Source organism: Ptychodera flava, chromosome 9, assembly GCF_041260155.1.
Source record: "Ptychodera flava strain L36383 chromosome 9, AS_Pfla_20210202, whole genome shotgun sequence".
Lineage (NCBI taxonomy): Eukaryota > Metazoa > Hemichordata > Enteropneusta > Ptychoderidae > Ptychodera > Ptychodera flava.
Genome location: NC_091936.1, coordinates 17,297,688 through 17,323,580, shown reverse-complemented (window position 1 = coordinate 17,323,580; position 25,893 = coordinate 17,297,688). Strand labels below are relative to the sequence as shown.

At 38.4% G+C, this 25,893-nt stretch overlaps 1 protein-coding gene across 4 annotated transcripts; it reads left to right on the top strand.

The window, feature by feature from the left end:
- The first annotated feature begins 4,645 nt into the window (after window positions 1-4,645).
- On the top strand, window positions 4,646-16,160 carry LOC139140195 (methyltransferase-like protein 27). Of its 4 annotated transcripts, none has more exons than XM_070709270.1 (6): window positions 4,646-4,827; window positions 13,299-13,422; window positions 13,549-13,668; window positions 14,197-14,335; window positions 14,923-15,015; window positions 15,513-16,160. In XM_070709270.1, exons 1-6 carry the CDS (start codon window positions 4,733-4,735, stop codon window positions 15,692-15,694), a joined length of 753 nt encoding a protein of 250 aa, XP_070565371.1. In that variant the 5' UTR covers window positions 4,646-4,732; the 3' UTR covers window positions 15,695-16,160. The 4 variants fall into 4 exon arrangements, with proteins under 4 accessions (XP_070565371.1, XP_070565373.1, XP_070565372.1 ...); XM_070709272.1 differs by lacking the exon at window positions 4,646-4,827 and adding an exon at window positions 8,024-8,142; XM_070709271.1 differs by lacking the exon at window positions 4,646-4,827 and adding an exon at window positions 8,025-8,162.
- Window positions 16,161-25,893: the final 9,733 nt, after the last annotated feature.

The following is a 25,893-nucleotide window of genomic DNA, read 5'->3' as shown; positions in this document are numbered from 1 at the left end:
TTTTGTTTTTACTTCGTAATTCTTAGATTTTTTACCGTTTGTTGATGTTTCAAGATTACTAAATGCTGATTTTGCTTCTTCAGAACCACAGTACATGGTAAAACAGTAACATCGATACGTTTTTGTGTAATGTGATTTAGGCTGTCTTGATATGTGTTGCATGTGACTGACACAGTTCTAGCGAAAACAGATATGTTTTATTATATTTTCTTTTTTTCAAAGCTGTGCATGTTTGTGGCATATCAATTATTTTGTTAAATGCAATAGATTGAAATCTTCAAATTGAGCCAGATAATTGTAGTGCAGTTGCGAATAGTGTTATATTGATCATGAATTGTAAGTTGGATGGCTTTTTAAATGTTCTGGTGTGAACCAATAGGTTCATTGATATTAATATCCCATATTGTCTTGGAAATAGTTATAAAATAAATCAGTGTTCCACTGATAAATCGTCTGTTGTGTGCTTTATTTTGCATCTATCATCATGAATGCATGTTCAGAGAGAGGCTGCATTTGCGTTTTGTCGCCCCAGTTGTCGACGTCTGTCCGTCTGTCGCATTTGGATAATTGCTGAGGTTAAAGGTCATGACCTATGATTGGTGTTATATGTGCACCATCTAGTATGCTTTTTACTACCTATATTGTCATCTACCTTCCTACACCTACTCGTATAATTGGTTTATGTGTCCATACATGTAGTACCTGTTGATTTTTTTACGCTGACGACTTTTCGGTGGTTTTTGTTCTTAATCTAGTTTCCTTCTTGCACCTTGACAATATGGAGACTTAGTAATTAGGGGGCACAGCCTACGGTTCATGTTTCTTAATCCGTTTTTCTGTACCAATGGTAATTCAGTTAAACGTACAATTTATAGGGAGCAAGAAATCAATGTGAGCATGTCTACTGTTGAAGTGATGGAATGTGACAGACTAAATATATAATTGATGTGGTATGCGTTATATGACAGTCACACAGAAGCTCTGACACAATGCAGTTACTCCAAAAACTGAGACAACCTAAAGAGTTATTGCATTCTTTGTGAAATTACCACTTTTTCTGACATTGAATAACCTTTCCAGGTTAAAAGTTAGAAATGAAAACAATAAACTTCGAATTCAATAAACTATGATTTCTAAGCAATAACCTGTGTTTGAGCGTTAAGCTGAGCCACATTCACCGCACATTTTAAATGTTCGGTTATTTTACTTTACGGATAAAAATAAATAAATATTTTACTTTACGGATAGATCGGCACGTGACCAAGGATGGAAGAATCAAATTTGTCGAGAATATTATAGAACAGGCATTCAATACTGTTTAAGTTAATTCATATGCATTAATTGTGAAGTCTTTTCCCCAATTATTTGAAGGGATATCCTATATTCAATGTATAAATAAATATAAATATATATATATATATATATATATATATATATATATATATATATATATATATATATATATATATATATATATATATATATATATATATATAAGAAACTGTAGGAATTCAGGTGATCCCCAGTGGAGCGTGGAATGGGGTGAAGATAGAAGAAACTTGGGTTGAAACACACTACCACACCTGGTTGTTAGGTTCCTGGTTGTTAGGTTGGAACCTAACAACCAGGTGTGGTAGTGTGTTTCAACCCAAGTTTCTTCTATATATATATATATATATATATATATATATATATATATATATATATATATATATATTATATATATATTCAATGTATAAATAAATATATATATACATCTATATATATATATATATATATATATATATATATATATATATATATATATATATATATATATATATATTAAGGGTCAAGAGATCATTTTGTGAAGAAAAATATGGGTGAAAGTCTGAGTGAAAAGTTGGGATTATTTATCAAATATGTGAGTTGTCCCTTCGCAAAAAACGGATATAAGAACTCTAATGATTTTTAATTCTTCAACTATTGTGTTTTTGAAACACTATCACCGCAAATTCGTGCTTTCGTACCCAGTTGATTTGAAAAATAACACTCCGAGAGCATATCGGGGAGGGGTTCTTACTATTCTTATATCTTAACAAATATGTTTCTGAAAGTGGTTTTCTCTCAATTTGAGCATCAAAACGCGAAAGCAGATTGAAAATCGAGCAATTGTCGTCTGACAGAAATCTAGCGTCCGGAATCAAGCACTGTTGACAGGAAATATACTTAGCACACGTACCCGACTTTGACAGTGGAACCAACGCAGACAACGAGTGGCAACGGCTATGTTGCTAAGTGCGAGCTTAATATTCTAGTTGTACAGGCAAATAAAACCTCAAATGGTTTAGGCTTCTATAGTGCTCGTCTATTATCACCATGTATATAATCATCTACTAGTATTCTGCTAACACCGATTTTCCTGTATGTGACCACAGCCGGCATGAGCTTCGGTCCTATCAGAACGATTCATTGACATGTTTTATAAAGTAATGTAATACAACTATCGACAGCATTTTTAAAAGAAAATTGCTGAGTAAGCAGTTTACGTATTTTTCTCGTAAAGAAAAATTAAAGGAGCCTTCAGTAATTACAGTTGGTGGGCCGCGGGAAATCAGTGCACACCTGTACCGTAAAATGTGACCCTCCCCATCTTCGTGTCTAAAGTGTACTGTGTGATCCTCCCCGTGTATGACATTCTAAAACTTTACCCTCCCTCAACCGCTGCAGTATTCTTCCCAGGAATCTCTGAAACAGTATCAGCTAATTTACATAACAATTGGTTTAATTATTATGTAAGTTAGAGACAGAAATTACAGGGGGAGGGCTGTCTTTGGGAAGGGAGGCTCGCAATTTATCACACAAGCATTTTTGCAGGGACGTCATGATGTTTTATGCATTTGCGGGAGAGTTAACATATTTTACGCAACTACCGGTATAAGAAGGTAAGATGTTTGCTGATATGGTGCTTCACCCAAAAATATCAAATCATAATACCTGGGAGTCTATCATGCAAACTATTGACAATCCTTCCCACACAAAACGAGCTATATCTGTACATTTATAAATGTTTGCTTATATATGTAAATGTGTACGTACTTTGCTTGAAGTGCCAGTAAAATATGCATGTGTGTACAAGAAATTGGATTTTAAATTTGGATTTCATTGAACAAAGTGTTGATTCACTATACATGAGAGAACTATGAACATTTTTTTTCCAGAATAAAACCAACAATATCTGTGCATTTATAGACGTTTGATAATTCATACAAGTGTACGTGATTAGACTAGGGTGGTTACAAGTGCAGATATGTACAAGAAATTTTATTTTGGAAGCCCACCGAAATGTTGATTCACTATACATTGCAGTCTATGAGGAAACTATGAATATTTTTTTCAAATACAAAATTAGCTAAATGTGTATTTCTAGATTCTTGATTATTGGTATTAATGTACTTGATTAGACCAGGATGGTTACTAGTCCATATGTATGTAAGAAACTTGATTTTGGAATTTCACCGAAAAAGTTGATTGACTAGTTTACATGGTAGTCTATGAGGAAACCATGAATAATTTTTTTCAAGTACAAAACTAGATAAACCTGTGTATTTATAGACGCTTGATTATGTTGATGTACTTGATTAGACTAGGATGGTTACAGGTGTATGTGTGTGGCAAGAAATTTGATTTTTGAACCTAACTGAAATGTTGATTCACTACACATGGTAGTCTATGACAGAACTATGAACAATATTTTCCAATATAAAACCCGGGTATAAAACTAACAATATCTCAATCAATCAATATATCGACAGCATTTATATAGCGCCAAAATCCATTGCGAGGTAATGTTCTAAGGTGCTGAACAAAAAACGCAAAAATCAAAAAGCTCTCTCAAAGAGATGCGATTCAAGCCCTTTTTAAAGGCGATCAACATAGGCGACTGGCGAAGTTCGAACGGAAGACTGCTCCACAAATCGGGAGCACATCTTGAGAAGGAGCGTTTTCAATACGTTTGCAGGTTACACAGTGGCACATGAAGAAGCCTTTTTTATTTGATCGAAGTAAGCGAGGTTAAGGTTTGATGTAAAGTAGATTTGATAAGTACACAGGAGCAGTGCCATTAAATGCCTTGTATGTAATCAGAAGAATTTTGTAATGGATCCTGTATTCGTACCGGTAACCAACGAAGTTCCTTAAGTGTAGAGGTGATGTGGTCAGATTTCCTTATCCTTGACACAATCCTAGCTGCAGTGTTGCAGTGTTTTGGACATGTTGGAGTGACTTCATGTTCTTGGAAAGTAGTCCAAACAGGAGAGCATTACCGTAGTCTAATTTGGATGAGATGCAGGCATGTATGGCTATGTGACAGGCTTCTTTCGTGAGATATTGACGGATGTGACCAATTTTCTTGAGATGATAGTAGGTGTCGATCATCAAAGGTCACTCCTATATTACGGGCTGAATTTACATGCTGAATGACAGATGAGCCAATGTTGATAGAGTCGATGGGATGAAGTGTTCTGGCAAACTGCGATCGAATGAGTAGGACATCTGTTTTACCATCATTTAGTTAAAGTTTCAGTTGTTTTGAGTCATCCACGATTCAATTTCCTGAATGGCTGTTTCCATCTTCCTCACTGCTGATGATGTGTCCGGCCGTGAGAGAATTTGGTATAACTGGTTGTCATCGGCGTATTGGTGGAAATCCGGATTGTGATGTCTGATGAACTTGGCAAGTGGAGAAATATAGATGCAGAATAACAGTTTCAGTGCTATGATTTGTCCTGTATCAGGCTGTATGGTGATTGAAAAGCCTCCAGCAGCGAATTGGGCGACAGATATGAGGTAAGCTGTTACGCAACAATTTTCTCCATGATTTTCAAGAGAAAATGGAAGTTTGAAACCGGTCTGTAATTCTTTAGATATCGGCATCTAGTGAGGGTTTCTTGAATGGATGACTTGAATGGATCAGGAACATCTCCGTTAGTATAATATAATAATAATATAATAATAATAATTTTATTGAGCTCTACGACCCCTTTCGAGGTATTAGAGTACATTTACATCAAAATCTCCAAACAGGAGATAAATACATTGAAAAAAGTTCTGATAAAAAACTTTAAAATATATTTAAAAGTAGCACTAGTAGTAGAACAATTACATGCACATATGGAAAAATACATAAAGCAGAAAAAAACTACTTAAACTTGTTCATAATGAGGTTGGCGAATTTCGCTAATTTTGAGAGATCATGCAAATTCTTACTTTTGAAGAGATTCTCGAACATGACAGTGTTAGGACGTGTATAGTGATAACTTTTTACATATTTTTTTCTTTCATTATTTAAAGCAGGACATTTTAATATATAGTGCATTTCATCACCAATTTTGCCTGAATTACACAAAGTACAAATATTACTAATATTATTTTGGTAACGGTTGGAAATAGGAAGTTTGTGGCTACCACAACGAAATTTAGTGAAATTAATTCTGTCCGTTGTGTTGAGCTTAGATAGGTAGTATTCAAAGATACACTCATCTTGAAGATACGATAGTTTGTACATAAAGTATTTTTTTGGACCTCGCTGTGCCAATTTTGAATGCTGATATCTTTCATTCGCAACTCCAAACTGTGTTTCAACCATTTCTTGTTTACACTTTTATAGTCATACCAGATATTAGAAAAACCACACTTGTCAAGAACACTTTTGATTTTTCAATCCAAGGCGACTTATAGCTGTTGTTATCATGCATGGACTTCAATAATCTAAACATGGAACAAGACAATTTACTCTCTTTGGAAGATATCAAGTGTATCCAAAAATTAATCATACGTTTTCAATAATAATATCCATACTGTTTTTCCCAACTCTCCGTAAACCATACAGTTCGCTGTTCTAGTATTTACCCTTAAAAGATTTTTCAGGTACTTATTATAGAATGTGTTAATTTGTTTGGGATTTTGATATCCCCAAATTTCACACCCATACAAGAGTATAGGTGTGACAAAAACATCAAATAACTCGCACTGGATGTCAACAGGGAGATTAAGACGCTGGGCCTTGGCTTTTAGACTATACATGGCACGCCTGGCCTGATTGACCTGTTTATCAAAATTGCTTTTATAAATTTACCATTGTAATAAAGGAGTGTGCCTAGATATGTGTAGTCATCACAGACTTCAATAGAGTCTTTGCCAAAAGTAAACTTGTGCTTTTAACTTTACCAATCGAAAAAATAACAACCTTAGTTTTACTTGTGGTAACCGTAAGGTGCCAGTTATTACAATAGGTATATACAGCATTGAGCGCATTTTGCAACTCCACAGCAGATTCTGCAAGTACAATAGTGTCATCAGCATACAATAACACATAAAGACGCAGAAATACTTCGACATCGTCGTCACAAAGTACAGAGCAAAATCTTTTGAAAGCTGATCTAATCCTCTATAACTTCTGTTGACAGAGTATTCAAAGTCATTGAGATAAATAGCAAATAACAGTGGCGACAGGTTTTCACCTTGTCTAACACCAATATTACAAGTAATTATATTACCATGCCCTGCCTGTCGCATTTTGATTGGTCGAGCTGAACCCGTGACTGACCACAAATACACAGTAATGGTCTGTTTACATGCCCGTGAATATGAATAATAAGATTAACAACTCAAAGTATCGTAACTTTACAGCTGAAACGTAAATCAAAATCAATCACAAAATAAAGTGGAGCACTTGTAGGTCAAGTTGAGATACTTTTTTCTGAAAACATCCCCGGATTTGCCAATTTTTTACAGCGCGCGTGACAGTGCGTGGCGTATTGCTCAGTTTCCGGGCCCAGTTGTCGTTCACTCCTGAAATTTCGGAAATTTTGATGGTTTTCTTGGGTTCGCTGATAATATAATGGAAATAACAGACTCCGCTCTGACCATTAACGTCTATTTGTGGGCGCGGGCTCGAGGAAAGCCAAATTAACGGGCTCGGCAAGCCTCGCCCGTTAATTTTTGGCTTTCCTCTCGCCCTTGCCCACAAATAAACGTAATGGTCAGCGCGTCGCCCGTTATTTCTATAATAATTCTGAAAGACAGTTCTCATTTTTTACACATGATTTGGCATTATCATACATATTATAAATAACATTCAAGACTTTACCATATATATCATGACTTATAAGCTTTTTCCAAAGGGAAGTTCTATCAATAAGGTCAAACGCTTTTTTAATGTCGATAAAAGCACAGAAAATTCGTTTGTGTCGAGATAAATATAAGTCAATAATGCTATGAAGGACAAAGATATGATCCATTGTGCTGTAACCCTCCCGAAAACCAGCTTGTTCTTCGCCCAGCATGCCAGTGCTCTCAACATACCAACTTAAACGAGCATTTATAACAGAGGTAAACAATTTCCCAAGACAGCTCAGCAGAGTTATGCCTCGGTAGTTGTCGGGGTCATCAATTGACCCTTTGTTTTTATACAAGGGTTTTATGATACCAACACACCAATCATCAGGAACAAAACCGGTATCCAAAACCACATTAAACAAATCAACTCTAATCTCACGTACGTTATCAGGGCTGTTTTGATAAATTCATTGATAATGTTGTCTAAGCCACAACTCTTATTATTCTTCAACTTTCGTACTTGTTTCATTAGTTCTTCAACTGTAATGGGGTTATTAATGAAAGTATTTATAGAATGATTTAGGGACCTAGGGTCATAAGCTTTTTTTCGTCAGCATCCATAGGATTGTTCTTCTGACTTAAATTTCTGAAATGTTGAACAAAAGAAGACATTTCCAGAACCTCCATTTTTGTTTTTCACTCTATTGATAATATTCCAATAATCTTTAGAATTCTCCCTTTTCAAATTTCTCAATTTGGTATGCAAATCATGGTAGTAATTTTAAACTTCTGCTTGATCAATTCTTGTAAGCTTTGTTCATCTGCCTAATTTCAATTTGGGCTTCAGGGGTTTTCATTTTTTTTCAGTGTGAGAGACATGATTATTGTTTGTCCAGTGACTCATTTCAAACACGCATGCGCCGTCTGAGACATTCGTCCTTGAACTTTTACCTTGTAGTTCTCTCCGAGCTGCGCTCACGCTTGGAACTTCACAGCACCCTTTAAAAGGTCCTGTTTACGTGGAAAGGTCAATACTTTGACGGGGTATGTGAAAATGTCCAGAGGTAAGGTTTAGGATTTTAGGTTAACTCTTGAATGGGCTGGCTTTTGGTGTGCTCGTGCGTGCAGCTGACTCCTACTATTACTGCCCGTGACTGACTGCCCGTAGCTACCTGAGGACTGCCCGAGTAAAATGTAGGTCAAATTTCGCCAATTTTAACACTAAGCCAATAGGTTCAACTTATATCATGCCCGGCTAACCAAAAATATCATTGATTTGGCGTTAACCTGATGTTTTCTCTGGCGGTTTTGGAACCCGGAAGACGCTGGATTATCGACGAGAAAGACGTACTCAGCTTGATTGTGAGATCATACCATTCAGTGCAAGGGGTGTTAAGCTGTTAAGATGCACTCGCGCGGCTCCGATATCGTACCACCTCTTGCACCGAATGGTATGATCTCATTATTAAGCTGGCGACGTCATTCAAGTCCAGCGTCTTCAGAGTTCCAAAATAGCCGGAGAAAACATCAGGTTAACACCAAATCAATGATATTTTTGGTTGGCTGGGCATGATATAAATTGAACCTATTGGCCTAGTGGGCAACATTTTACAAGTGGTATAGCCACAAACTGATGACGTTAAAATCGCCCTACACAAAACACAGACGCCCCGTAATTGCGGCACTGACTAACTAATAAGGTTAAAATTCCTGGCCCCCACTGTGCTTCACCCAACGCAAAGGAAATCAAGCAAATTCAGACCATCACAGACATTTTAGGGTTAGAGTTAGTTCATGTGATCGCGGCAATAATTCCGCCTCATTTCGGGTACAATATGTCCCCTCTCACGTTTTATTCATCAAATTTGTTGTCATGTGCAAACTGACTTCAATGGCAATGGCCATTTTAACCCCTTTTCAATGCAGCAGTTGCCAAAAACGGCACACAGTTACGTAATAGAATTCAGAGTTCATTCAAATGCAAATAATAATCAATATGACGGCCAAAAAACTTTGTATGTTTTCATTTGCATTACTTCTTCTACAGACGAAAAATGACATCTGTACATTAGTTCAAACCTAGTTTAACCTGCTATTGATTGGTTAAATTTTTGTCCAGAAATTTGATTCCTTTATCTTTGCGATCATGCCTCTCAATTGATTTTTGGCCCGGCTGTATTATGGAAATTTATTAATCCACAGATGTAAAAAGAACCATCTATAAAGAATAAAAGTTCTGAAAGTCCAAATACAGCTTGGGTCGACACAGTGACAGACATTTGGTGTTTGGAGTCATTGGTCGCGATATTTGTGCTTGCTTTTTAATTTCCGTTGACCGGCGTACTGCCAATGCTTTATCGATCGGTTCCTCCATGTTCCAGTATTATTCTCATGAATGGCGGGGGGGGGGGGGGGCTTACTCTTCGTTGTCCAAGTCAGTTCTCTCATTTTACCGCTAAGCATTGTCTTCATTTTTTGGATCCTCAAACCTTCGCCCACACCAACACCTTGGAAGGCATGTGGATGCATGTCAAGCGAACTTGGGTGGGCTTCACATCTCCCGGACTTATCTTTTTGAGTTCATTTGGCGGAGGCGTTTCGGCGATAAAGCTAAAGCGCGGATGTCACTTGATCATAGTATTTCAATTCTTTATCCTTGAGTTAACAGCCCCCTTCATCGATTCAACACTGCACATAACACCATATTGTGCCAAATTTTTTCGGACGGACTAAAACTGTAGTCTGGTTCCCTATCCCCTTTCTGCGAAAAGGGTCAGGTCGAAACACCACTGCATCAAAAATAGTGACCCTTCAAAAGTTCATGCACAAAAATTAGTGACCCTCCCCTTATCCGTGCATGAAAATAAGTGACCCTCCCCTGTTACTCAATACCCCCCCCCTAACAAACCCGCAATGCGTTCAAGACCTCCTTCTGACTGGCTATACTTTTGAAGTCCCCTCCCAAAAAGAAGGGCAAAATGCGGCCGATATAACGCTTTGTCCAAAAAATATCAAATCATATGTGTGTGATAATTCATGTAAATGTACTTTGCTTGAAGTGGCAGGTAAAAAGTGCATGCATGTACAAAAAATGTAATTTTTAGATTTCATCGACAATGTCGATTCACTATGCATGGCAGCCTATGATGAAACTATGAATATTTTTTCCAAATACAAAACTAGGTAAATCTGTACATTTATGTACACCTAATTATTAGTATTAATGTTCATGACTAGACTACAGTGGTTTCAAGTCAATGGTTGTGCAAGAAATTTGTTTTGGGAATTTCACTGAAATGTCTATTCACTATGCATGGCAGCCTATGATGAAACTATGAATATTTTTTTTTCCAATACAAAACTAAGTAAATCTGTGCATTTATGTACACCTAATTATTAGTATTAATGTTCATGACTAGACTACAGTGGTTTCAAGTCAATGGTTGTGCAAGAAATTTGTTTTTGGAATTTCACTGAAATGACCATTCACTATGCATGGCAGCCTATGATGAAACTATGAATATTTTTCTTCCAATACAAAACTAGGTAAATCTGTGCATTTATGTACACCTAATTATTAGTATTAATGTTCATGACTAGACTACAGTGGTTTCAAGTCAATGGTTGTGCAAGAAATTTGTTTTTGGAATTTCACTGAAATGACCATTCACTATGCATGGCAGCCTATGATGAAACAATGAATACTGTTATTCCAATACAAAACTAAGTACATCTTTGCATTTATGTACACCTAATTATTAGTATTAATGTTCATGACTAGACTACAGTGGTTTCAAGTCAATGGTTGTGCAAGAAATTTGATTTTGGAATTTCACTGAAATGTCCATTCACTATGCATGGCAGCCTATGATGAAACTATGAATATTTTTTTTTCCAATACAAAACTAAGTAAATCTGTGCATTTATGTACACCTAATTATTAGTATTAATGTTCATGATTAGACTACAGTGGTTTCAAGTCAATGGTTGTGCAAGAAATTTGATTTTGGAATTTCACTGAAATGTCCATTCACTATGCATGGCAGCCTATGATGAAACTATAAATATTTTTTCCAATGCAAAACTAGGTAAATCTGTGCATTTGTACACCTAATTATTAGTATTAATGTTCATGATTAGACTAGAGTGGTTTCAAGTCCATGGTTGTGCAAGAAATTTGATTTTGGAATTTCACCAAAATGTTGATTCACTATACATTGTAGGCTATGAGGAAACTACAGATAACTCATAGTTATCTGATCCTAAATTGTTATTCAAAAGTTGTTCGACCTGAAGCTTCCAGTTGTTATTGATGACATTTTGCACTATTCTGAATAGTTTGTATTCTGTCAATGTCCTCAAAAAAATGAAAAATGTACATACAGCTTCATGAACATTTGACACCGACCTATACCCAATGTATTGTCAATGGGAGAATGATATCAAATAAGTGATCTCCCAAATTGTTATTGAAAGCGTCATTATAGGGGACAGTTTATATGTACAATAGAGGAGTTGGATAAGTAGAAATCATGACAACTTAAATCAATGTGGCTGCTTGGATCATTAATACATTGTTTATTATACCCTTAAACTTGCGCCCGAAGGGCGCGCCGAAAAATGGAAATGACAGAAAATGAAAGTGCCAGGGGGTATTTTTTCTTTTTTCAGTATTCCATATTCTTTAATACGTGCACATGCAATTTCAGCTTTGATGCATAAAAAAGGTGACCCTCCCCCATAGGCTTGCACAAAATTTTATGACCCTTCAAAAATGCTTGCACAAAAAATGGCGACCCACCCCAAAAAACACCGGCCATCCCCCCCCCCTATAATTTGTGTCCAGTCCCTAAGCGCCATTTTATCCACGGCACTTATTGGACGACACTATGGAACATGTTGATTGGCTAAGGGGAGCACCTGCGTCTGCTGCGTCCGCTGCAGTGTTATATGTTGTTTCAAATTTCAAAAAAAACCAAAAAACTGACTCGATTCTGTCATTCGGATGAAGTACGCTCTTTCATAAATAAATCATCTCGTACGACGTTTTGCATTCATTTTTATTAATGAAACAGATTGATTTTTGAAGACTTGTGTAATGTTCAGCTGCTTTGATGCTGAGTTACTGTCAAGGGCGCGGTCATTTCGAACATTCCAGCCTGACATCACGCGCCACGCGCATCCGCCATTTTGCCCACAATCTGGGCAAAATAGCTGGCGCATACCTGACCCTTTTCGTTAGCACAGCGCAGCCAAAGTTTTCAACATATAAAACATCCTCAACAAGCGACAATTTATGCGTTAATTGTGCAAATACAACAATTAATATGAAAAAATATTCAAACAATATCAAATCTGCACAACAAACACGACAATACAAAGAAAAAAATAAAGACAGGCAATAAAGCAATCAATGCAGAGGAATGAATTCAATAAAAGACGGAAAATGCGTAAAAGGCTTTTAAATCATCACAGTGAACATTATAAATAAATCAGTTCCTGCTTAGCATTATTGGCAATACATATCACTGTCAAACGTGGTATTAAAATAAAATTAACAATAGCAAGAAAACTGTGCTGACACCAAGACAACCTATTCCCACCCCCACGCCGGGGAACGGACATGTAAACAAACTCTGCAGACGCTGCATGGTGATAAAAAGTTTACGCGAGATTGTCAAGGGCAGTGCTAAGCTAAGAATAGACACCAAAGGTTGGAATAATAAGCCTTTATTAGCAATACAACTAAACACCTACCCATCCCTGAGGACGGACATGTAGACGATTCCCTATGCTTCGACCAATCAGCTCGCTGTGTTTGCGCCACCAATATTGTGGCATGATAAAATTAAGCATTGATGTACCCTCCCCGGCCCATAATGGTGAGCTTTGCCAGACACAATGTACGAGCCCAAGCCGAGCACATTCATTATGGAATGCAAAGTTTGCGCGAGTCCATTATAGTACATCATTCTTATTATTTTATAGTTTTTAGTAAAGCCAGTGAATTAGTAGATGTAGAAAACATCTGGAGCCACAATAGTACAATTCTGGACAATCGAATACATTATCAGTAATAATGCGGAGGATGACGTCACAAAATTCACTGGTATTGATAAAGCTACAATATGATAACTGATATTGTTTTATTTTGATATATCCTGGATCCTGGTAACGCCTTTATCTACGTACTCTGCTAGGTGTACGAAGCAAAGTAGTATGGATTCCCATTTGCACCACACAATAAGCCAAGCTCGTGATCCCGCAGCTACGCCAGACAGTTTGAAAAACCTCTACGACAAATGGAGTATTTCTTATGATAAGGTAATTGAATAATTTTATCAAACATTGGCACGTCTTTGAGATATTTCAAAGAAGATGCCATGTATATTCATGTATGGTTTATTGAGTGCGCGAGTTTGTTTAATTTCATGATATTTCGTCACGCAGGATTTCAGCGACTGCTACAATGGACCGAAGTACGCTGCCGAAGCCATCAACAAAGTTGTGAGTGACAAGCACGCACGGATCTTGGACTGTGGATGCGGAACTGGATTGGTCGGAGAACAGGTGCACGCTTCACAATATTTTTCTGTGCAACGAGTTTTTCCCTACCATCATATCTGACAAATAATAATAACCCTTTACCAAGGATGCCTCAATTATCCCCTGTTGAATGCGCGGGTAGTTTGTTATCATGTTCGGACTTGCAATGCTCCAATGGTCAAGCCGCACGAAATGGGTATGGCTATGTCCTCTGCCTTGTTCCTGCATCGTCTACGACTTTTTTGCATTGGAGTACTGTCCTTTCTCATTCATAAAGTTTCTTCACACTGAACGTAAACGTTCACTTTTGTTAGATGACCTGACCCTATTTGTTGGCACAGCGCAGCCAGCAGTGACAATTGGAAAGAGAGCAAGACTTAGATACATTCGCCGCTTTTGGTATTCATGCTTTTAATAGTTCCGTTATCAATAATTATATTACTTCACTCAGGAATAGTCGATTGAATTGAGTGTCTACCATTTTGTTTCTACCAGAAGTGTCAGAAAAATCAGTTAAATGACTTTCATCTGCCCCCTTATTTGCTCTTGCAGTTGCGAGCCATGGGATATGACAACATCGATGGCGTCGACATGTCAGAGGATAGCCTTCAAATCGCACGTGAAAAGGGAATATACTCAAAACTACTGGCCGAAGAAATGGGTGCTCATCCAATGGACGGCGTTCAAAAAGGTCACGTGTAAACCCCTGCATTCAGATAATGCACGAATTCTAGACCAATGAACCGTCTCCATTGATAATGAGCCACCCAATTAGCTCAGATGCATATGTTAACAATGCATATTATTTACACTTTGAGAAAATCTTTCTTTCACTTATTTTCCCTAATAGACGATTTAGAATGCCTCGATGACAGATATTCTGGCACTCAATTTTTTTCGTACTCTGGTCCACAACCTATGGGGGTTGGTTCTAAAGCTCTGGGTGTAACAATGTCAATGTCTTACTTTTTGAAAAAATATTTTTCTTCAAATTTCAAACACCAGTATATATTGGGTAATTTGTTTCTCTAGCACCCAGCTTTGCACGCTGATCCCTGATATTTGGCAAGAGAATGGTTGAAAGTTTCATCGACGAAAGTTTGAGCAAAAGCTTAAGTCTTTGACTTTTGAGGCGCGTACTGTCTTAACTAAATGACTGAAGTTAATGAATTCCACAAATCGCTTAAAGTAAGTTATACTCTTTAATTCATCTGGCAACATGTTAAATGATTTTCAGTTATCCATATAACATCTGATTTTTAATGCACCTCTCTGCAGATTTGTATGACGCTATCATTTGCTGTGGCGTTTTTGTTTCTGGACACGTGACTGATGTTGTGCTCCACGAATGGACGAGAGTTGTTAAGCCAGGTAAACTTGTTTGGGGGGGGGGGGGAGCTGAAGTCATTATCTTTACACCGAGGCAAAATGGTAACGTTGTGATGCGCGCTGTGACTACGCAGCAACATCAGAAGGACCGCAAATGAACACAGCAGTAATCGAGAAATGTTGCAAGCATTATGCTTTTGGGGTGATTTCGTTTTATCAATGACCTACACACGCTTAGTAGTGATCGAACGAAAGTGCCCCTCCAGTGGCGTACAGGCTGGAAATTGTGGTTGGCCAGTGTTTAATAGGATGCTCTTTCTCATATCTGAAAATCTTCAATCATTTTATTGATTCAATAAACAGAGGTTTACAATTATTTTTAGCTTTTGTGTGATTATAGTTTTCACCAATTAGTTGAAGTTATTTGAGTATGCTAGTATGACAATCTTGGAACGATATCAACATCTTGCATTCGTGTAGTTTCAGTTCACAATTAGAATCCTCGAAAATTTGACCTGAATTTTCCCTCTCTTTCACAGGAGGCTTCATCGTGATCGCTGTGAATGAAAAATACATTCACTTGGTGAAGGGGGACACCTTCAAGAAGTTGATGGAAACTAAGGTCATAGAGGTCACGGACGATTTGTACCTTCCCGCCTTCGTAGTAATTGGAGACAAAAATGCTTCTGGTTGTTTTGTCATCACGATGAAAATACTTTAGCCACTCAACAAGTTGGGTTGCCTTTTCAAGAAGATGATGACGCGATCTTAATAGTTTAATGTTTCCTTGCATACAATCAAATGGGAACAGGAAATATTTGACTGGACTCGGTATAAACTTAAAAGAACGGGTTTTTTCTTTTTACTTCCGAGTCATACTTCTTAAATATTTTTACAGTATGTTGATGTTTCAAGATTACTGAAATGCTGATTTTGCGTCATCGGAACCACATGGCTTACCATCGTAGCATTCGATGAGACAGTAGCATCGATGCGTCTTTGTGTACTATGATTAACAACTGTCTTGATATGTGTTGCACGGGACTGACACAGTTCTACCGGAAAGAGATATGTTTTATTGCATTTTCTGTTTTTTTTCCAAAGCTGTTTATATTTGTGACTTATCCATTATATATTGTTAAGCGCAATAAAATTAAAATCTTTCAAAATCGGGCCAGATAATTGCATTACAGTTGCAAATAGTATTACATTGATCATGAATTCAGTGTTATTTTGATCATGGATTGTAAGTTGGATGTGATTCGATTGCTTCATCGATAATAATATCCCTCATGTTCTTGAAAAAATAGTTATAAACTGACCACTTTATTTTGTAGCTATCGTTATGACTGCATGGTCACTTGTCGACGTTTTTGTCCCATTAGATAATTGCTGAGGTCAGAGGTCACGATTTGTGATTGATGTTATATGCAAGTTACTGTATATGATTACATTAATTGGCGGTGTTATTTCTCATTTTGCGACCGCGTGCCATATCTAGTATACCGTTTACTACCTGTTTTGTCATGTACCTTCGTAGGCCTACTCATATAATTGGTTTGTGTGTCCATAGTTGTTTTTTAAAACTGACGGGTTTGTCGGTGGTTTTGTTCGTAATGTAGCACCTCCATAAGAAAGTAGGAGGCACAGCCATGCAAAGCCATGTTTCATGCTCAGGTTCATGTTTCTAAATCTGTTTTCTACACTGATGATAACACCATTTAAAGGTATGGAAATCGATCCCAGGGCCTAGGAGTGGCACATGTAAAACAGTGTGTATCTTTGCGTCAGAGGCGGAATAAATCTATTTATCCAGGAAATCTTAATCCCGACTGCTATGTTTGTACGCACATAGAGCCAGTCGACGTTAGGGATACAAAAAACAACACGTGGAACAAACAGGCAGTGTGTTTGAACAAAATCAATGTACCCGGTACTTCACCGATGTCTGTAACTCAGTACATGAAAATATTCGTAGCTTGACGCACTTTGAACATAGCTCGTAACAAGGGACAGTGGAAAGCCCACAGAACTACGTGTACAACTTGGCGCTCAGTGAAGATTTTTCCGATCAACAACTTTGACGGATGATGGACTGACCTTTTCTACCGCAATTGTTATATCCCTCGATTCAGCACAAAATTTTCGTATGGACTATTGATGCGGTGTTCACAGTTGTTACGTGGTGGTAAATCCTAGTCGTATTTACGACTGCTGCGTAAACAGTCACTGAATAAATTTTGCACGCATTTACGAGCACTGGATATTACTACCGTTTTTAATCGAAAACCGTCCGTATACGCGTATGACGGTTGTGACAAAAACAACACAAAGAATCTGGCGTACATTGTTACTGCATTACTTTGACCAAAAAAACCCAAATGCCGAACGGTGATCATACAGAACTCTGCTGCAGGTTTCTGGACTAAACGACCCCAAACCGACCGGGTCCCAGTCAACTGTGCCGGGCTCGACGTCTACTCTATCAGCGTCAACTCAAACTTTCACTCCAGAAAACTTTACCCCACAAACTGGGAATATACTAAATTTACCTTGAAAAAATTCAAACTGTGTATCGTATTGAAAAAATCATACCGGGGCCACGGAGCAAATTAAAAAAACCAACAAACCCCAACAGAAACAGTGGAATGATCATTAGTGTGCAAGGTCGCTGTATTATATGTCAGGGTGAAAAATCTAGCTTTGAAATTTCTGGACGGTACAAACGGCGGGGCAGAATTAGACAAGATTACGACCAATGTGTTACCGCCGATGGTACATAACGTACTGTTGATATCAGTTCGGTGTCCAGTGAGAACACGATTCCGAATATATCACGGCTGTTGATTTGAGCTGCCTCCGATCGAAAATTTTCAACACAAAGACATGATATCAATAATTTTGCGAGATTATAAGTACCCGCTGTCTTCTCGCCAAATAGCTGCGATCAAGATCATTACGATGAAGCAATTGACCGCCGAACACCTGCTTGCTGTCCTTATACACAACGTGTAAAAACTTATTATTCCTGCTGAGAAATACGTCGACAGCAAATATTGCAATGTGAATTTCTACTATCTTCCTCGCAATGGTTTTGCATCTGTGTTTATTTTATCACGGTCACTGGACCATTTCTGACGATTTTTACCAACAAAGAATCAGTTCACACTCATCGTGAGAACACATTACAAAGACGTTCACAAACTTTTCATCACATTCATCACATTATCGTAATCCCCGTTTCAAAGACGTAGGAAATGTATAATGATTTGTTTATCTTGAAAAATCCCGAACTGAAGCCTCTAAATACAAAATGATTTTTCTTCTGAACAACTTCCCGACAACTTTACAATCACACTCTGGTCATCACATGGCGGTTGTAACCGTACATGTGCTGCTGCCAATGGAGAATCAAAAGACTTCAAATCAACAGTCAAAACGTACGGAAAAAATATCAATATCCAAGCAATGTAAAACAGAGTAATTTTGATAAGGTCAATTTATTGTATATTATAAAAAATCTCCAGACCACTCGGAACAGCGTAAGATTATGATCTCACTCATTCGAATACTACACTCGCACGGTAGGGTAAAAATATGGGAACTCAGATCGTTATATACTGTTTCCGTCAAACGAGTCCGCTTATCTAAAGACGGCAAAAATGGTAAAAAAGACGGTAAAATGACCATAATTATTATTGCTTGTCTCTGTAAATTTTGCCGACTATTCGTTAGTAGTTGTCGAATTTCTTGAGTTTGTCCGAAAACTATAGATGACGTAAGTTTCAAGACACCGAGTGCGAACGCAATATCGATATTGAGATAGCAAAATCAGTCACAGACAATCGAGGAAGAACATAAGAGTCTATTAATCTGCGATTTAATTCATCCTAGGTTACCATGAAAGTAAAAAAGGTAATGTTTTGCCCTGGTTGGGAAAGAAAAGTTGATTAAGTTTTCTAAAAAACGTCAGCTAATACTCGAACAATTTACTGTAGTAAAAAACTAGCTCAGAAAAACGTATAGAGAAGAACGACATCACCGATCACGGCGATCTTCAGACCTTTTATATCATGTTTCAGTCTGAACGGTCAACATTTGATGCTATAATCTATGTCAAGTGTCTCTTTTTGGTCAAATCCAACAGAGATGAATCAATCACGATTTAGTTTCATCGCCCCGACCCGACAGGAAATAATGAAGCTCATGGCTTCATGTGGCATGAACGTATCCAATGCCCGTCCACTGCATGAGCCATTGACCGTGCATCGCGAGCAAACAACGGTTTTGGACGTCACGAGAGCATTTTTTTCGCAGTCTGTGAGCGGTTGAGGGGTTTGGGTAGGCTGCATACATGTAGATCGGAATCGAGTTGATTTCGGCCGAAAACAGTTAGAAAGTAGTTTTTCGTGCTCCGTCCAAATTGGATCCGCATGTTGCCGGTTTTGTCCATGGTAATCAGCAGAGCTGTGGTGAGAGGCCGTATAACGCCCGGAATGCACGTCATCGTAAGCAGGGCTAGGCCACAACATACTTCCAAAAGCGATCTATCGTAAAATATCGTACTGCAGGTCAACAAAAACATCACCCATTCATAGGCCTACAGGTACACACATCAACGAACAAAAAGGGAGAGGCAATCTGCTTGAAACCATGAAGTAGTCCGTTTGTGTCTGAATTCATTGAGGCGCGTGTTCAGTAACCGTTGGTCAAGTTTTTTCGTTCAGTAGTAAGAATCGTTTATTCATTGTTGACATCGTAATCGATCCGATGTACACAACAAATGTTTGATCGTTTGCACCTTTGCGCGTCCCCTCGTGATTGGCAGCTGTTTGAATGCTTTCATCTATTGTTTGTTGGACGCTTCGAACACAGCATCGAAGCAGTTTTGGCATAAAAAATCAACTTAAAATGGAAAAAATGAGAGAATTTCGCCAACAGGGTGATCAAGTATTCACAAAACGTAATATGTTGGAACAGTGCTTTAATTTACACCATGGTTGTTGAATGATCCAGATTTTCGGGAGCATTCGTTGACGTTGTTACCATGTGCCACTCATGTTGGATTATGACTCCCCAGGGAGATAGGGGGTATTTATAGGCTCCCCTGCCTTTAAACGACAAAGTCCCCTACAAAAGGGGGATTACGGTAAAACTATGCAGATGTGCAAAAGCCACGCTACGGGTAAGACGCACTCGATTTGCTCCGAGATTTCTAGAAATTCGACAGGTGAACAGTGTGAACTTCCGTCCAATCTCATACATGACACATGTGAATGCATAGCGACTGCCTTTATGTCGAAAAAACGTTGAAAAACACTGTTATTTATTACAGAGAACGCATATTTTCACAAAGCGTGGGTCCAGAACGTCCATTTGACCTCTGTTCTAAATGTTTATGTATGCTGCCAATCATGATTACTCAAATTCAAATTGCGGCCTAGGCGATCTTGATCCCTGCCGAGCACAACAAACAAAGCGTACTGACTTATCACTAAAATCACCGTTATGTACGTACCTAAACACACGCATACACAACCACATACAACGTAAACGATACGACACATGTAATGAACACGCAAGAAACGGCATTTTCTTTTTGGAGTGATTGGTGGTCTTGAAAAAAAAACGTTTTGTATGTGTTCCTGTAAAAAGTTATGAACATTGAGAGTCTTCACACGTCGTTTTGAAGGCAATCACAATTTCATTTTTTCCTTCAGGCATCGAAACTGAATCTTTTGACTCACATTTTGAGGAAGTACCTTTAGCATTGTGACAAGTTTGGTCATGTTTATATCAGTTGATTCAATTCAGTTGAGCTGAGTGGAATTGAAATTTCAGTGTCGATTACATCGTTGCCACTATTGCGTTGTAGATCGATCATCCATGATCATCCATACTCAAGTACTCATCGACGACGACCACGGCCCTGCACAGCTGTCCTGGGGGACTCATCAGCGTCATTTACTTTCTTTACCAATGTATTTCAAAATATTTGGCTGACCATTGTCACAGATTACTAGTAGTTTCCTTTTGTTGAAGATTCTGGCTTACATATCGGAACAGCAAGCAGCGTATGTATAGTATGCAAATATGCAGGCTCATCTATGGAACTACGGCAACTTTTCCACAACGTCTCAGTCACATGTCATTTGCATATTACGAACGGTCGTCGATGTTTTCCGAGGTTACCTATCCGAGGTAACCGGATATGCAATCTGCGCTCACTATACTTCGGGTCATGCATACCAAACTCTAAACTGGGGGTCGTAACGTTTTAAATCAGTTTTACTCAAAATTTCTTCACCCTTTCCTCTGATTTGTTCGAAATGCCAAAATTACACGGAAAATAAGCTTACGAATGGATGAAGATTTGTTTTTCAAATTCACAAGTTTTTTTCCCGTGCAAGCTGCGTGTAACCCGGCCGTGCGAAGTACCAGTGACCGGCTATTATCTACATCACTGCCAACCAAAAAAGCCATAAAGCTACAAACAGTAGAAGGTTCTAACTTACGATTGCTTACGATCACAATCTGCTACCGTCCTTAGAGACTATCATCTATTTGCTAGACTTTCCCCTTATTTTTATATGTCTAGTTTGCGCGCTTGTACCGAACACGAGATGTTCAGGGCTAGATTTAAACTCAATACAGTGCCCGAGGAAATTCTCTCCTGAACTAAGTCAAGACCTTCGTTTTCTATCTTCCTTCCGAAACTCGTAATACTCTGTCCATTTCAACTACTGGCTTCAATCACAGCGCCTTCACATTCAAATCACCGCTGCTGTTGTGAGAAAGTATCCGTTCCGTGTTGATGAAAGCCGGGGTTGAAACCAGGGGGTGAAAACCGGGTCCCATTTGAAATCGCAACGGAATATGCACACATCTACATAGACGCAAAAAGGTTAGCAGAAATTCAGAGATGTATTGAAAGCCATATATCGTTGCTGTTTATTGAGCAAATTGTATGATGGAAATTCGTCTCCGAACACGGCGATACATGAGCGGCCATTCTGTTTCATAACTTCCTATACATGTATTTCTATTGCATACCACAGCGGTCATCGCATCGCTGTCTATCGAACCGCAAAACGACTGTGATTTGAATTCAGTAAATTTTGATTGGATTCGAACTCACAACGTACGGCATACAGTCACTTTAGTAGCGAAGAAATCACAGTCAAGGAAGGTCTCAGGCTGTCGACCAGACCACAGCCCCTCGACCAGTAGGCCTACTCCACCCTAGTTATAATGTAGTCTCGAATTGTGTGAACCCTACACACTTCCGTAATATTCAGGCAGAGGTGATAATCGGTAGTTCCTGGTGTAAAAGATAGTTTATGTTTCTCTGATAAGCCAACGACTAAGCAAGTGTTTAACCATCCCGCCCAGTGTTTGCCATCAACCGACGTCACTACGACGTTGCCTATTGTGCGCCCACGGCGCTGGACTTTCCTCTTTAAACGCGGAGATAACTCTATTCTGAACTCTTTGAACTTTGAATTTAACGGTAAGCATTCTAACTCCAGCTCCGAGGCTGCTCAATTGTTTGCCGATTTTCTTGCCTCTGTGTTCACTGAAAACAACGATCCTAATCTGCACGAGCCTAATTACCCATGTTTTGGACAATTATCACACGTTAATATATGTCCGGACAGTATTAAGAAAGTCATCGCTTCTCTAGACTTGAACAAAGCGAGTGGCCCGGACGGTATCTCCGCCTGCATCATTAAACACTGTACCGATGTTCTTGTTGTTCCCCTCCAAATTTTATTCCAAAAATCCATTTGTCTTGGTCAGTTTCCTTCTCAGTTTAAACAGGCCAATGTTTTCGCCGCATTTAAATCTGGTCGTCAATCAGCAGTTGAAAATTACCGCCCAATCTCTCTTGCCTCTTTTTTTTGCTACGATTTTTGAGGCAGTTATCGTTCCTCATATCTATCAACATAGTAAACCAAATATATCCATCGACCAGCACGGATTTGTTAAAAACAGATCCACTACAACTAACTTAGTGGATTATACAGATTTCATCTCTGTTTCACTGAACAGTAAATAACAGAGGAAGATTCAATTTACATAGACTTTAGCAAGGCTTTTGACAGTGTCTGTCACACACTTCTCCTGTACAAAGCCGCCAAATTTGGTCTATGTGGTAATCTGCATAGTTGGCTGGCTCCTTGTCTCCATCTTAGACGACAGAGGGTAATGTTCGGTAGTTGCTCGTCAAAGTGGTACGCAGCTTCTTCAGGAGTGCCCCAGGGTTCACTCTTGGGGCCACTACTTTTTGTTATGTTTATTAACGATATTTTACTGTTAGACATTTCTGCAAAGCTCAGCTTGTATGCCGACGATGCTAAGATCTATCGCACCATCTCTTCCCTCGCTGACTGTGTCATGTTACAGCAAGATCTTGACAAATTTGCTCGATGGTATAACAACAGGAAGCTGTCACCTAATATTATTAGTAAATGTAAATTTATCAGTTTTACACTTAAGAAAAGAGTCATTTCCTCTCTTGATTACTCCATCAATAGCACTCCTCTTCAACGGGTCTCTGTTATCAAGGATCTGGGTATTTACCTTACTTCCAATCTAAATTATTCTTTTCACACCAATAACATTGTTTCTAGAGCCTTCTAATCTCTTGGTTTTATTAAGCGTCTTTGCCAGCCATTCAATAACATATCAGCAATTATTTCTCTGTATTTTGTTTATGTAAGATGTATTCTAGAGTACGGCTCTGTTGTGTGGTCACCCTACCAGCAGGGCCTGTCAGAAAAAAATTAGCGAGTTTAAATTAAGTTTGTGAAGTACATTTGTCGCAAACTAAACGTTCACTGCACTTTCTCATCCTCTATATAACATGCAAATGTCTTATTTTCTCTCCCAGCTCGCAGAATATTTATTTCCTCGTAAAACACATCACGCGAGCTCGAGGTCAGTGTAACATAACAAGTATACGCATCAAAAGTCCCGAAAGTTTGGTCACCTGAGATTATTTACACAATCCACCTGGTCGCTATAGTAACTGGTCTATGCTATAGTAACTGCTCTATTGCGTGTATCGTTTGACAAGCTTTGACTAATAAAATTTGACACTGTTGGCCCACTTATAAATCACTCCGTGCCTGCTTGTAGCAGGGACCGGTTCGATAGCTGCGACCCTTTGTTATCTGGTGAACAGAGTTTATTTGACATACCCTGTCCTATCACAAAGTTACATCTGAGGACTTGCACGAACCTTGGCGTGCTCGAAACTGATACAACCCTAGACGTATTGCAGATATTGTTATGCACTCGTTCAGCGCTTAAATCGTTTCTATTTGTTTCTCAGTTACTATACATAAAAGAAGGCTGTTTCTTACACGTTTAAAGAGAATTTACACAGAACTGCACTTTACAGAGCATCGACAAAATGATATCCAAATCAAGCTAGGTTAAAATCTTGAGAACTTGAGAACTCTGTGCAAAGCAAGGTGCATTTATTGCCTGAAAATGTACTGTTTTTTGTTGGCATGTTCAGTATTGTCCCATCATATTTACAAGAACTTATTCGACAATTTTAATTCGATTAGAAAATGAAATCTTTATTTTTTTAACATTTATGATCGTTATTGACCTACTACAGACGATAATGTTGTCATATACACTATTAACCAATGAACAGAAGTCGTTTTCTGAAGTTGCCTGTGTTGCTGTTCCTTTTACAATGACTTCCGCGATCAGGTATACGATATATTGGACCGCCAGATTGGACTTTGATGTGCTGCTGCATACAGTAATGGGGTCAAGTGTATTGTGGTATGCAAAAATGAGTATACAAAATGGATGACAATGATCGAACTACAACAAATATTAAATCTGTTAGAAAAGACACCTGCGCGTGGATTTATTTCCGAGTCTGTTTGGATTGATTTGTATTTTTATTTAGGCCCCAAAGCATGTATACTGATATCATGATCACTGTCACTTGTATGAAAGCCTGTTAGGTGACGAGATCGCTCGCTTTCGATTATAATATCCATATTGCTAGCTATGCAAGTGATTGTAAGTGATTTTGTTACCACAGCCGCGCCAGCAAGTGACGCATCGTCCAGCATTTCAAGACTGAGTTTGCCTCAAGCCTGGCTATAATGACATAGCAGTTATGACAGCAAATGTTTTTTTTCGTTTTTCGCTGACCACAAACTCCGTATTTGTGTTTGGATATCTGCCGACGCGAGGTAAAAATTACCGTGCATGAAAAGGATGCAGTCGGAACCGCTGTTAGCCCTGGTCATGTAGGGCGCCCTCTATATGAATATCAGTCCTGAATCTTTAAATTTGTCTAAATCTTGACGTCTGGGTTTCCACATAACCAGTCCAACGAAACTATCTGTGAGTGAAAACTTATAGAATGAATACATCTCGGAGACAGACAGATTTGTACGATTTTTTTCTTATTTATCGCTTATGGAGGCTCGTTTAAAGCACTTGGAATGAGAAGTATTTTCACCGTCCTAGTTTTTCGAAAGTCATTGTCGCAAAATTTGTTTTTCCCCAAAGAGTTGACACAGAGATGGCGGCAATTTTCAGTTTCAAATATCGGCAAAATATTAGGTATATTACCATGCCCTGTCCATTGCGTTTTAATTGGTCGATCTGAACCACATGACTGCCCACAAATATACAGTAATGGTTTGTTTTCATGCCCGTGAATATGAATAATATCGTAAACATAGTAACTTTACGACTAAAACGAAAATTGTGATTTGTACAAAGATCATAATCAACCACAAAATAAAATGGAGCATTTGTGGGCCAAGTTTAGACCCTTTTTTCAAACAAATCTCCGGATTTGCAAAATTTTTGCAGCGCGCGCACTACTCACTGACAGGTTCTGGGGCCCCGTTGTCGTTCGCACGGGAAATTTTCGTA

Coding starts and splice junctions, on each gene's coding strand:
- LOC139140195 (XM_070709270.1), top strand. CDS start 4,733: ATGCAGAATAACAGTTTCAGTGCTATGATTTGTCCTGTATCAGGCTGT. Junction 13,423..13,548: donor GGAGTATTTCTTATGATAAG/GTAATTGAATAA, acceptor TTCGTCACGCAG/GATTTCAGCGACTGCTACAA. Junction 14,336..14,922: donor AATGGACGGCGTTCAAAAAG/GTCACGTGTAAA, acceptor ACCTCTCTGCAG/ATTTGTATGACGCTATCATT.